Genomic DNA, 12,565 nt, shown 5'->3' on the forward strand with positions numbered 1-12,565 from the left:
AGAAGGATTCTTGAAAGAAATTCTATCATGTGTGGGCTTATGATCTGTTTTGTCTTTATTGCTAGAAAGTACAAAAACATGTTACAGGGAAGAGACATTTATCTGCTGAGGTCTCAAAAACACAAAAGCGAAAAAAACTGTGTACATTTCATCCAAATACAGAGGGAAGTCAGTTTGTATAAATAATTAGTGTAAAAAAACTATAAAGGCGTAGAAAGAGCAAAGAATATGAGGTCGGAAGACCTGTGATCGTGTCCTGTTACAGCATTTGCTAGTTCTCTGACCTTGGTTAGCTGTTTACCTTAGCTAATAGCTGTTTACTAGAGCTTAGAAGCTCTGAACCTTATTACCTTATCTTTAGATGTAAATAATAATATAGTAGAATTGTCTTATTTGCTTTATTAGTGTTTAATGATATGTTTTCTTTATTAATGTATACTTGTTTCCTTTAACAGTTACCCAACATCTATCTAAATTTGTAATTATTTTGTTTTTCTCTTCACCTGACATATTCACCTTTTGCAATACATAGGCTCTACAGGGCCAATTCTGTGTCTTTCATTTATCAGTGTTGTGTTCCCAACTCTTACATACCATATCTGGTATATAATAGTTGCTCAGTAAAAATGTTGTGACATGAATGGTTAAGCAATGTTAAGTCGTAAAATTTATGTGACATAATAATGGTAAGTTGGTTTATAACCAATGATTATAATACAATTGTTATTACTATCACCATCTAAAGCATTATCATCATCATCAAACACGCGTTGCTCAGCCTCCTTTAATCTACTGCCAAGTGGCTGATCATCTTCTAGTATTACTACCTTAAGTTAGAAGTTTAGTGAAATAATACAAAAAACACTTTACTGATCTAATGGTCTTGGCATAGGTCTCCAAGCTGGCTGGTGTCTTCGTCAAGCATGGCATCAAAAAAGGTGACACTGTCGTTATCTACATGCCCATGATCCCACAGGCAATGTATGCCATGCTGGCATGTGCAAGGATAGGTGCCATCCACAGTCTCATATTTGGAGGATTTGCTTCCAAAGAACTAAGCAGTCGCATTGATCATGTAAAGGTAAATGCTTTATTTTGGGAAATCATATTTATCTGTGGATGAATCATCTGAGAATGATCTATACCTGTTAGATCCTCCCTTCAAATAGGATGGTTATGGTTGATACATACTTTTTCTAGAAATCATTATATTAAATATCAAAAAGACACCTACATGCATACATTTATTACAGCTTAATTTACAATTTCAAAGATATGGAATCAACCTAAGTGATCACCAACTGAAGAGTGGATAAAGAAAATGTGAGATACACACACACACACACACACACACACACACACACACCACGGAATACTTCTCAGCCATAAGAAAGAATAAAGTAATATCTTTTGTAGCAAATTGGATGGAACTGGAGACCATTACCCTAAGTGAAACAACTCAGGAACAGAAAACCAAATATTTCATGTTCTCACTGTTAAGTGGGAGCTAAGCTATGTGTATGCAAAGACGTATAGAGTGGTATAATGGACATTGGAAACCCAGAAAGGGGAAGAGTAGAAGGGGGATGAGGGATGAAAAACTACCTGTTGGTTACAATGTACACTATTTGGGTGACAGGTACCCTAAAAGCCCAGACTTCAAGCTATTTAAATAAATAAATAAATGTTTTTTATTTCACATACATCTGTTAATCACACATTTGTTTTAAAGTCAGTTCTATGTGAAAGACATCTTGCTGGGTGCCTTGGGGAATATAAACTATAAGAGAACGTGTATGCTTTCCAACTTAGCTTTTCATATATTTGGGTGTATAAGACATAGAAGAAAAGGACTAATAACTAATTTGTTCATTCAACATATATTTTATTAAGCTCCCACTATGTTCCTGATACTGTCTTTGCAACTGGATAATAAGTAATACTTATCAAATGGATGGGACATGTAACTAGTTTTACAACCCATATACTTCCAGGAAGTATATATGTTTGAATGGGGTACAAAAATAACAATTTAGTGAGTCTGTTGTGAAATATCATTGAGCTATTTCATCTAAAACAGCACAGTGTCTGGTATATAGTACTCATTTAAAAAATGTTAATTATTATTAATCTGTCAATTTAGTGTAGGAGTTAGAAAAATTTTAACTAATTGACCAGATAGTAAATATTTTAGGCAGTATGGATGACACGATCTCTATTGTACCTACTCACCTTTGCTGTTGTAGCACAAAAGCAGCCTTAGACAACACGTACACGATAGGTGTGTATTTGTCAATAATATTTTACAGAAACAGGCTTTGTGCTGGATTTGGCTCACAACCATAGTTTGCAGACCCCTGATTTAGAAGAAGGAACATTTTCTTTCAGTCGGGGTGGCCAAAGAAAGCTTCCTGAAGGAGGTGAGATTCGAGTTAGATCTTGGCTAAGATTCAGCTAGTTGAAGAGAATGACATATTAGGATCCAAGAAGGCAGAAAAAGAATGTGAGTCAAACAGTAGAGACAGGAAATGGTAAAATTCATTTGGAAGGACAGTAAGTAGACCAATACGACTAAAAGGTGAGAGACGGTGAGCTTGCAAAGGCAGGTTTTGTCTGAACTGGATTCTGTTAACGAGTAAAAGTTTTTGAACAGGTGAGTGTCATGTTTGAAGCAATGTTAAGAAGAGGAAGATCTTGCAGTATGTGAGTAGGAGTGAAGCTGGAAGCTGTAATAAAAACCTTTGATAGGTGGTCTGTTTGTAAAACAGTGGGCAATATGAAGGGGAAAAAGGACTCTGGGAAGATTCAGGAAGGAAGCTCTCTATCAGAGTAAGAGATGGTTGACCTTTAGAATTTTAGAAGCCCAAGATGAGACATTCTTAACGGGAAGAGAGGTAATATATACTGAAGCCCCCCTAAGTGCTAGGTATAGAGTGAGGCTTTGCATATCTCACTTTATTTTGTAATAGGTTAGTTATTAAAACAAGAAAGTTGATTTGTGGACAAACTATCTGGGTCCTTTTTATCATTTTTTTTCTTCTTTTTAAACATGTTGAGTTAATGCCTATGAAGAAAATCTAGAGAAAAAATATCAGTCACTGACCTGTAAATGAAACTTTAAAAAATTTTGATAAGATATAGGGAAATTACAATGTGTAAAAAAATAAGGATTTACAAAACTTATGGTATACCACTTAAGGAATTTTCATCCATCACACACACACACACACACACACATGCACGCACACACACACACACACACCCCTAAGACTCCTTTTTTGAGGGGTTTCTGCAATAAATGCTTTTATAGACAAGGCAATTGGGCAGGTCAAATGTAAGGAGAGAAGATGGAGATAGAGATGTATATCTGAGATAGTTGGGTAAAATTAGTGTGTAGTTGAAATTAGGAATGATTTTGATGTCATGATCTTCAGATAAATAGGCTAAAGAAAAAGTTTTATTTTTATAGAAGAAGATGGAAATGATGTATTCTAACAAGTCAGTCTAGACTCAATAAAATCTCCAATAAGACTCTTAATAGAAATGTGAAAGGAATTTTTTTTTTCAGAGGAGGAGTCTAATTTTGACTTTATTAAATTATTCAAGCTTTGATATATTCTATACATGCTCCTAATCTGATATGTAGCTTGCTTTTGTTTATTCAGAATTCTAATTTTAAGGAATGCTATCTAGAGCTATTTTTGTGCATATTACAGATATTAAAATGTGAATTATTTTCAAATGTCTGACCTTTAAAACTATAATAAAAGGAAACAAGACTTTTTTCTTTTTTTTTTCTTTTTTTTTTTTTTTTTTTCTGTTTTATTAAGGCAACTTGATATGGTGGAAAGAGGTTCTGCAAGCAGACAGAACTGGCCTTCCTTCTGCCCTCACCACTTGTAACCTGGGGCAAACTATGTAATTGCACTGAGCCTCAGTTCCATGAATATTAAATTATATTCAAAAAGCAGACAATACTATATATGCATATATTTAGCACAGTGTAAACCTTTCCTAGATGAAATGTATTATAACTAGAAATCAGAATTCAGGAATACATGCAATATCTTGGGTCAATTATCTGCCTTCTGAATAATTTATTATCTGTCTCTTTTGCTTTGGATTTCTTGGTGAAGAAACAATATACTTAAAAATATGAGGACTTATTTTTCTGCAAATTAATGAGTTCCACAAATGTTTGCTGAAAGCTCATGACATGCCAAGCACTGTGCTAGGTATAGGAAACACAAAAATAAATGGCATTCAAACTTGGTCTTATAGAGCTTACTGTGCAGTAGTAGAGATATATGAACACTGACTATAGCTGAACATTTGAGGCATGTCCAGAATATACTGAAGAAGAGAGATTAACATAAGCTGTGGTTCCCAACAGGGATACATTTTGCCTACACCTGTGTTTGTCTTGAAGAATGACTTAGCAAATTGCCAGGTAAAGAGTACAAAGTGTATCTTAAGGACAGGTGCAGGTCTAGGCTTTGTGGGGCTTGAAACTTTAATCATTTGGGAGCCTTTTTAAGAAAATAATATAATGTAATATTTGGTGAACGTGAATATATATTTAGAATTAGAAAAAATATTACAAATTATTGGAGATTTGCGTCTTTTTCTGCTGCAGTCTCTTTAGACATTTAGAAGAGAAATATATAGAAAACCTGTGAAATGCTACTACAACCTCAGCAGCAGCCAGCTCTTACTGGGGCCTTTGCAAGTAAGGGGCCTCAAGAGTTGCATTGTACTAGTTCATGGCAAATCCACCTGGCTTAATGAATTATTTGAAAGGGATTTATACATTTCATACATATGAGTCAAAAACATCATTGAGTATGCAGTTTTGAACAGGTAAGTGAGATTTATGTAGAAGTGGTTAAGTCTATAACAATTACAAATGGTTTATTCGTTTTCGTACCATTCAGTAGAAAACAGAATCATTCAGATATTTCTTTAGAAATGTTAAATTGCCAGTCTGCAACTAAAATATTGTGATTACCCTAATTAACATTGTTAAAGCTTTCTCTCCATTATTATTTTTTAATTGTAGCCCAAGGTGGTTGTTACAGCATCATTTGGCATTGAACCTGGAAGGAGGGTAGAGTACGTACCACTTGTAGAAGAAGCGCTAAAAATAGGACAACACAAACCAGACAAAATTCTCATTTATAATCGTCCAAATATGGTAATCTGAATATTGAATTTGGTTCTTGCTTATGTTAATAGGCTAAGAATGATTTTAGTTTTTACCATTTAAAAGATACACTTGATTTATAAGCTATTAAGTATACTGCTGAATGTCATTGTTATTTCTAAAAAAATATGAATAAGACCTACTGACTTCATGAAAATCTAGCTTAAAACCAAAAGACTGAAACACAGAAACATGTATGAGATTAATGAATTGGATTCTATGTATACTGCTATTGTGTTTTTAATTAGCTCGGATTATATTAACAATAATAATAACAACAAACACGAATTGACTGCTTACTGTATGATTTTTAAGACATTCTACTAATGAATATATTTTTTAATCTTCCTGGTAACTCTATTAACTGGATGATAATATTATTACTATTTTAATAGAAGAGGACTCCAGTGAACACGGAGATAAAGTACCTTGCCCGGTTTGAAAGCTCCAGAGTCGAGATTTGAAAGTATGCACTCTGACTGTATGCTTAATCCCTCAGGTCTCCGGACTCTTGGAGTGGTGTGACTAATTTGAATGCAAAAATCTTCTTAAACTTTAGAAAAGTATTTAGGCCAGAAATAAAACTATACTCAGGAAAACAAAACATGAATATTCTAAGTAGATACATTATTCTGCGATCCATGAAGGAAGGGAGAACAGTGTAATATACCAATGAATACAATTTACGGTACTTTTTCTGTAACTTTTAACTGATGATCACCTTATTTCTTCACCCAAGCAAATCTTTAGCTATTTATGATGACACCAACTTGGGTTTCTAGCAGATTAAGTTTTTTTTTTTTTTTTTTGCAGAAGTGAAATTGCAAGACTTAAAGAATCATGTGCAATTTGTAGAACTCTTGACAAGTTTTATTTGAAAATACTTAAATTACAAGATATGAGAACAAAGTGTTAAAAATACGTCATTTTGATTACCACCAAGCAATTCCCATTGCCACATTAAATTCCTGTGTAAAGTTTTAGTAGTCTGTGGTTCATGAACTGCTGCACTTAATGGTTTTAATGTTCTTATGATCTTGAAGAAGAATTTTAAGTTTCTTTCAGAAGACCTCAAGCACTTTTTTTAAAAAAGCTTCTTTGCTGTTTAAATCAGGTAATGCAAAATCAGCAATATAGAAGGCCTTGGGTAAGAACAGTTTAGAGGAATGGCAGGAACACACACACAGTGTATGTATATGTGAGTATATGTGTGCTGTTCACATTAATATGTAGTTTGTACAGAACTTATGATGTACTAAGTTCTAGGCCCGATGCTAAGTACTTCCAAATATTTTTTTCTTATTTAATTCTAACAAACCAATGAAATAGATGTTACTAGCCTTATTTTAGAGATAAAGAAACTGAGTAATGGAGAGGTCGTAGCCCAAAGTCACGGCTAATAAGTGGCAGAACCAGGATTTAAACTCCAGTTTAATGACTTGTAACCAACAAGATATATATTTCTTTCACTATAAACAGATTGCATATGGAGGATATCAATGTTCCTTATTCAGTTTTTTCTAATGCAAGTCTCTTCTCTTTTCTTCTTAATAGAGATTAACTGCCTGCTCCCCTCCAATAACTAGCTTACTTTCTCAGCTTCTCTCTTTTTCTGCAGGCCCTTTCCTCTATTGTGATATAGATGAGGGCTGTAGAAATCTCTTGTTCTTTCTAGTAGACCTGCTGTTTAGGCAGTAACTAAGCCCAGTGGAATGGCTGTGCTTTGAATTTAGAGAGACACAAAGGCTCAGCGGTGTGTCTTATTAACCAGGATTGCATTTTTGTAAGAGGAGGTAAAAACTTGGCTGCCACACCTAAGCTTCAGGCAAGCAATGATGGAATCAAAGGATATTACACCTCTACACTCTCCCAATACTGCCTTTTAAGAATTATAAGAATTAGGAAAGACATATCTATAGAAGTAAATGCATATATGTGAAAATGTTTGGTTTTCTCTCTTTATTTGTCAGATCTCCTTTGCATGTACCTCTGTTTCTTAGCCTGAAGAATAATCATTTATTGAAGTCCTAATTTCATTAGAGGCCCATAAAAATTATCAACCCTGTAATTATTGTTGTGATCACTCAATTGATGTTTTTATTTTGCAGTGTGATGATTTTTATAGATCTCTGTGTTGTCAAAAGTTTGATAATTTTCAATTAGTTGCTTTTATCCATTGTATAAAAAGAAATGGAAACATATGATTTGGTCATAATCAACTATTTTATTTATCTAAATGGCAGAGCCAGTACCTATCAGAGTGGGGCTGGAGAAAGCAGTTTGGCCTGAAACTTCAACTTGATAAAGAGTCTTTGATTCAGCTATCAATGTGTTAGCTATAAATGTGTTTATTCATACAGGCATCATATTTGTGATATTATCTTGGAGTATTAATTGGTAAATGTACCTATTTAAATGTATGAACAGTTTTTACCACCATGATTAATGAATTAAGCAACCTAGAAAATGGAAGTGTCTTTTCTAAATTTTTCAATCTTTGGGCTTATCTCAGGAATCACTTTAATGAAATGGTTAAATATATCTCTAGATAGTAGATCTCATTAACTTTCATTGAGTGTTGTATAACTTTTGTGCTTATGCTAACATGTTCGCCAATTATAAACTTCCTGATGTGTGATCTTGAGCTCAGCTAACATCTAAGAAAGAAACCAGATTTTAATGGGCATTAACTCTACTTAAATAGCTGTAATTCCCCATCAGAGTAACTTTTCCATCAGCCACTTCCCTGCTTTTCACCCATCTGGCCATTTTATTGTCACTGTTTTTAAAGAAGTCTATTTAATTTCTTTAAAGATGTATCTGTTTAACTCATGACTCTATTATCACAAAGTTTACAACACAGAGCCTGGTTCTTGAAACAAAAAAAAAAGGAAAAAAATATTTCTCCCACAATAATGAATGATCTAGAAGGAGGAAATTTTGGATCGTATTTTGGATATATCACAGACTCTGACTAAATTTCAATACTGGATTTTAGTGTTCAAAAAGCAATAGTAGAATTCTTCCCTACTCCTGAAGAAGAATTAATATTTTCTTATTTGGAAAGGTAGCTGTGGTATTACTCCTAAAGGCCATTGTATGAAGAGAAATTTATTAGCTTAGTTGACACATCATTGTAAAGATGATAAATGCAAAGTAAAAGAAATAGGCTATGGAAAATAAAAATTAGTTTATAAAGTCATTAGTGCATCTATAAAAACATGAAACCTTGTTAATTAAGCTATGAGTGTTGATGGAAACATTACTACATTATACTGAATTTCTGAAGGATATCTCTAGATTTAAATGAAACATGTTTTTTTGTCAGTTTAGTTGAAGTGAATATAAAACCTTTGGACTTTTTATAAACATTTACGTTGAATTATGAACTTGAGCTTTTTAGTCATAAATCTGATGTTTAGTGCCATTATAGGCTTAGATTTTCAGTCAGATGCTCGGACTTACATAGATTTAGCTACTTTTTGTTCTCTTGATTTAATCTCCTTATTACGGTACATACTCTTATATTTTTCCTGTGTAGGAGGCGGTTCCTTTGGCTCCAGGTCGTGACCTTGACTGGGATGAAGAGATGGCAAAAGCCCAATCACATGACTGTGTTCCTGTTCTTTCAGAACACCCGCTGTACGTTCTTTACACATCTGGCACAACAGGGTTACCTAAGGTACTCACTCTCTTAGGGATAACTATCTATAGCAGCAGATTTACTTTGCACCAAGAATGTTTGATCACTGACTGGAAATGTTTGCAGACTTTACTTTGAAGTTTAGAGAGTTACTTCATTTGCTTTTATTTTTTTTCCTGTGCCCAGTCTGGAGTGCAGTGGCGTGATCTCACCTGACACAGTTACTTTATATCTTAAAGAGATTTTGTGCCTAGTGCTAAATATAAAAACATTTATTATTAAACATCGAATATTTTGCTCTCATTTCTTCCAGAATTGTCTCAAATGCTAGAAATATACAATTGCTTTAGTAGATGTTTGATTGAATATCAGTTGGTTTAATAACATTATATAAAAATATATTTTAAATAAGATATTTTTATTCTTTTATACTGAGGTATAAGTTTCATGCAGTATAGAATTGATTTTTTGATCTAGGGGAATTCAATTCTTTATTATGAATGTGATTTTGAGAATTGACCTAGGCAATTTGAGCAGAGGCAATTTATCCAAAGTATTGAACTATTTGATTTACAGCATGGAAGACACTCAAGGATTTTTAAATCTGTTCACCATGAAACGTGTTTTTACAAAGCAAAGTTGAAAGCATCAATATTCATTTAATGTGTCAAATATCAACAAATACCACTTTTGCCTGGTATCTCCAAATAACACTGTTTCTTCATAGACCCTTATAAAGGATAACTGTATAATTTTCCTTACTCATCTTTATTAGGTGGTTTAATATTCATTGAATTGTAGAATTTTAGTAGGAGAAAGGACTTTTGTAATCATTCTTATCCTTGAGGACAGTGACTTCTTTATTACTGTTAGATTACTGTAGCATCAGTGTTCTGAAAACTTCATCTCTTAATCATCTTAAAATAGTGGTTCTATTTGATTAGTTAGCTTTTTAAAAGGAAATTTAAGATGTTCTATGTAAGCCTTGCTTGTGAAAAGGAACACTTTTTGTAGGGGAATATATTCTCTCTGAGGACACAGGTCATGTTTTGGTATATTTTGGTCTACCATTGTTCTTTGTATGTAGTTGGTGCTCAATAAATTTTTGTTGAAATCATACATAGATGCACACACATGAAGATATTTGTTTCATTGTAGAATTGAAGCCTTATGATTTTGTTACAACTCGAGTGACTTGAAAATATTTCTGAATATTGGAGATTGGAAGATTTATTTATTGAAGTATGCCAAATAATCTGCTGGACATAATTCTCAACCTCCACTTTTTCCAATTCTGCCTTGCACACTAGCCACCTGTAGTCCAACTGAACATTTGGCTGGAAAATAAAAGGGAACTCAGAAAAGTTATGATCTAATATAAAAGTATCAACATGAGAGAAAACCCCTGACCCTGAAAACACAGTATAACTTAATTTTAAAAAATTTAGTTTCTTAAAACCTGAAGAAATCTTATAAAAACATTTGTGCTACCTCAAGACTTTAAGTCACTGAAATTCACTGTGACCTGGAGTAGGATCTCATGGGATGGGCAGAAGAAAAGGTTTTCAGAAATTAAAAGCTGACTTGCCAGTGTAGTAGAAATAAAATAAAAGCAATACACAGAGTATTAGATTGAAAAGTGGTTCCAAATAAGGAAGGACCCTAGCTACCCGCTCTGTCGCCCAGGCTGGCTCACTGCAAGCTCCACCTCCCAGGTTCATGCCATTCTCCTGCCTCAGCCTCTCGAGCAGCTGGGACTACTGGCACTCGCCACCATGCCCGGCTAATTTTTTGTATTTTTTAGTAGAGACAGGGTTTCACTGTGTTAGCCAGGATGGTCATGATCTACTGACCTTGTGATACACCCACCTCGGCCTCCCAAAGTGCTGGGATTACAGGCGTGAGCCACTGCGCCTGGCGCAGGTTTTCTCTGAGAGGTTCTTTTCTGGATTACTTTCAGTGCCTAAATGGAAGATCCTTTGATATTTCTGTCATCTTCATTTTCCTCCTGATGTACCATCCTGAAGACAATCTATTTCAATAAATTTGAGAGGGCTTGAATTGTGTGGAGATTTCTGCACCCACATTGAATTTGACTCAATTTAATGTGTTTGTATGGAGTGCTCATCCTGTGCTAGAACAGATACAACTATGAGTAAAGTACAGTCCTTCTAGTCTAGTGGGATTGAACCAGGTATGAACACAGGTGATGCAAGATAGAAGGTGATCATTTAGTTGGGAAGATAGGTGACTACACACAGTGGAGACAAAGAGATTAGTTTTCAGGCTGTTTAATTAGTTTGGGAGTTTACATAAGACAGCCTACCTAATAGGGAGGAATCAGATTTGGTTCAAAGTTAGAAGTCTAAGACTTTGAATGTGAGAACATATGAGGGTGCTTTTCAATATTCATTGAAATAGAATCAGAAGGATGATTTGAGGCTAGGGAAACTAAAAGTCTTTAACATGCTGAGCATGATATGTCTTCAGGACATTTAACACGAAGATGCCCAGTCAAGAGTTGGTAGTGAGAGTCTCAGCCCAAGAGTTACACATATGCGGTTGGAGATAGACCCTTGTAGGTTATTGGGGTACAGGACTGGTGACTAAATTGTGTGAGTGAGTGGGCTTTGCAAAGTTAACACATACAGAATGGCAAAAGAAGGTAGTTACCTCTTTAGGTCTCTCTTCCCTCCAGTGGACTTTAGAATTGAAATTGTTTTAAATTTTACATAACCAACAGACCTTCATGGCACTTATTTTAACCTATCTTATACATATTAGTTTTTATGACACTTATTTTAACCTATCTTATACATATTAGTTTTTATTAATTTACTCTTTTAACAATGAATGTCCTCTGAGGTCTTAGAATATACATTTTCCTTTTTGGATCCACTGTAGCACTAACATTAAAATTTGACCCATGTAGAGCCTCAGAATATTTGTTGAATGATCTCTTACTTCTCTAGTAAGTCAGCTTCTTGGACACCTCCTTATTCATACCATTCTCATTTCATTTTTCATAGGTATAATCAGGATTAATAGTACCTAAAATCTTAATGTTGGGATCCACAGAATGTAAGTATAGGAAAAATAAACACACATGCATTAATGAAGCATTTAGATATAAATATGATGTCATCATATGGTTTGTTTCCTCAATTCCTGATCTTCATGAGGAAAAATAATGTTGTGAGCTCATAAAAAACTTTTCTGCCTAAAAATGCTTGTTTCTCAAATATAAAACACACATAAGGCAGTCTGTTCTTTGGTTAGAATTTGTAGATATATTTAGGGCATATTTGCATATCGGCATTTGCCAACCCTGGAGTTTTCAGGTTGCTGTATGACAGGTTAATCTGTTAGCTGCTGTAAATATTCCAGCAACCACATCTGAGCTTCTTTGCATACATTTCTGTTTTGTTGTGGGTTTCTATTCTGTTTGGTTTGGGTGCCTATCTTTGAGATAGTTCAAAGCACTACATAATAAAAGAATCCCTCATCTGGATGAGATGTCCTTTCAGGTATGGGAGATTTAGTGATCATAATATGCATCTTATTCAGTTTGATATCATAAAGGGATTGTGATAATGAAAAAAAAAAAGAAAGAAGAAAAGTTCAGTGTCAAAAGAAAACAAGGGGAAAGAAATCAAAAGGAAAAGATTGAAAAGAAAGCATGACAAGAAAGTGGTAGATAAGACCTTTTGTCCTGATGT

General features: G+C 34.2%; 1 protein-coding gene across 1 annotated transcript in view; it reads left to right on the forward strand.

Annotated features, from left to right (window-relative positions):
- Positions 1-12,565, forward strand: part of ACSS3 (acyl-CoA synthetase short-chain family member 3) — a 171,857-nt gene that overhangs the window by 50,693 nt on the left and 108,599 nt on the right. Inside the window, exons 3-5 of the mRNA XM_011934117.1 lie at positions 893-1,081; positions 5,060-5,194; positions 8,745-8,885. Of these exons, the coding sequence (XP_011789507.1) occupies positions 893-1,081; positions 5,060-5,194; positions 8,745-8,885 (465 nt within the window). The remainder of the gene's footprint in view (positions 1-892; positions 1,082-5,059; positions 5,195-8,744; positions 8,886-12,565) is intronic.

This window comes from Colobus angolensis, unplaced genomic scaffold, assembly GCF_000951035.1.
Source record: "Colobus angolensis palliatus isolate OR3802 unplaced genomic scaffold, Cang.pa_1.0 Scaffold131, whole genome shotgun sequence".
Classification (NCBI taxonomy): domain Eukaryota; kingdom Metazoa; phylum Chordata; class Mammalia; order Primates; family Cercopithecidae; genus Colobus; species Colobus angolensis.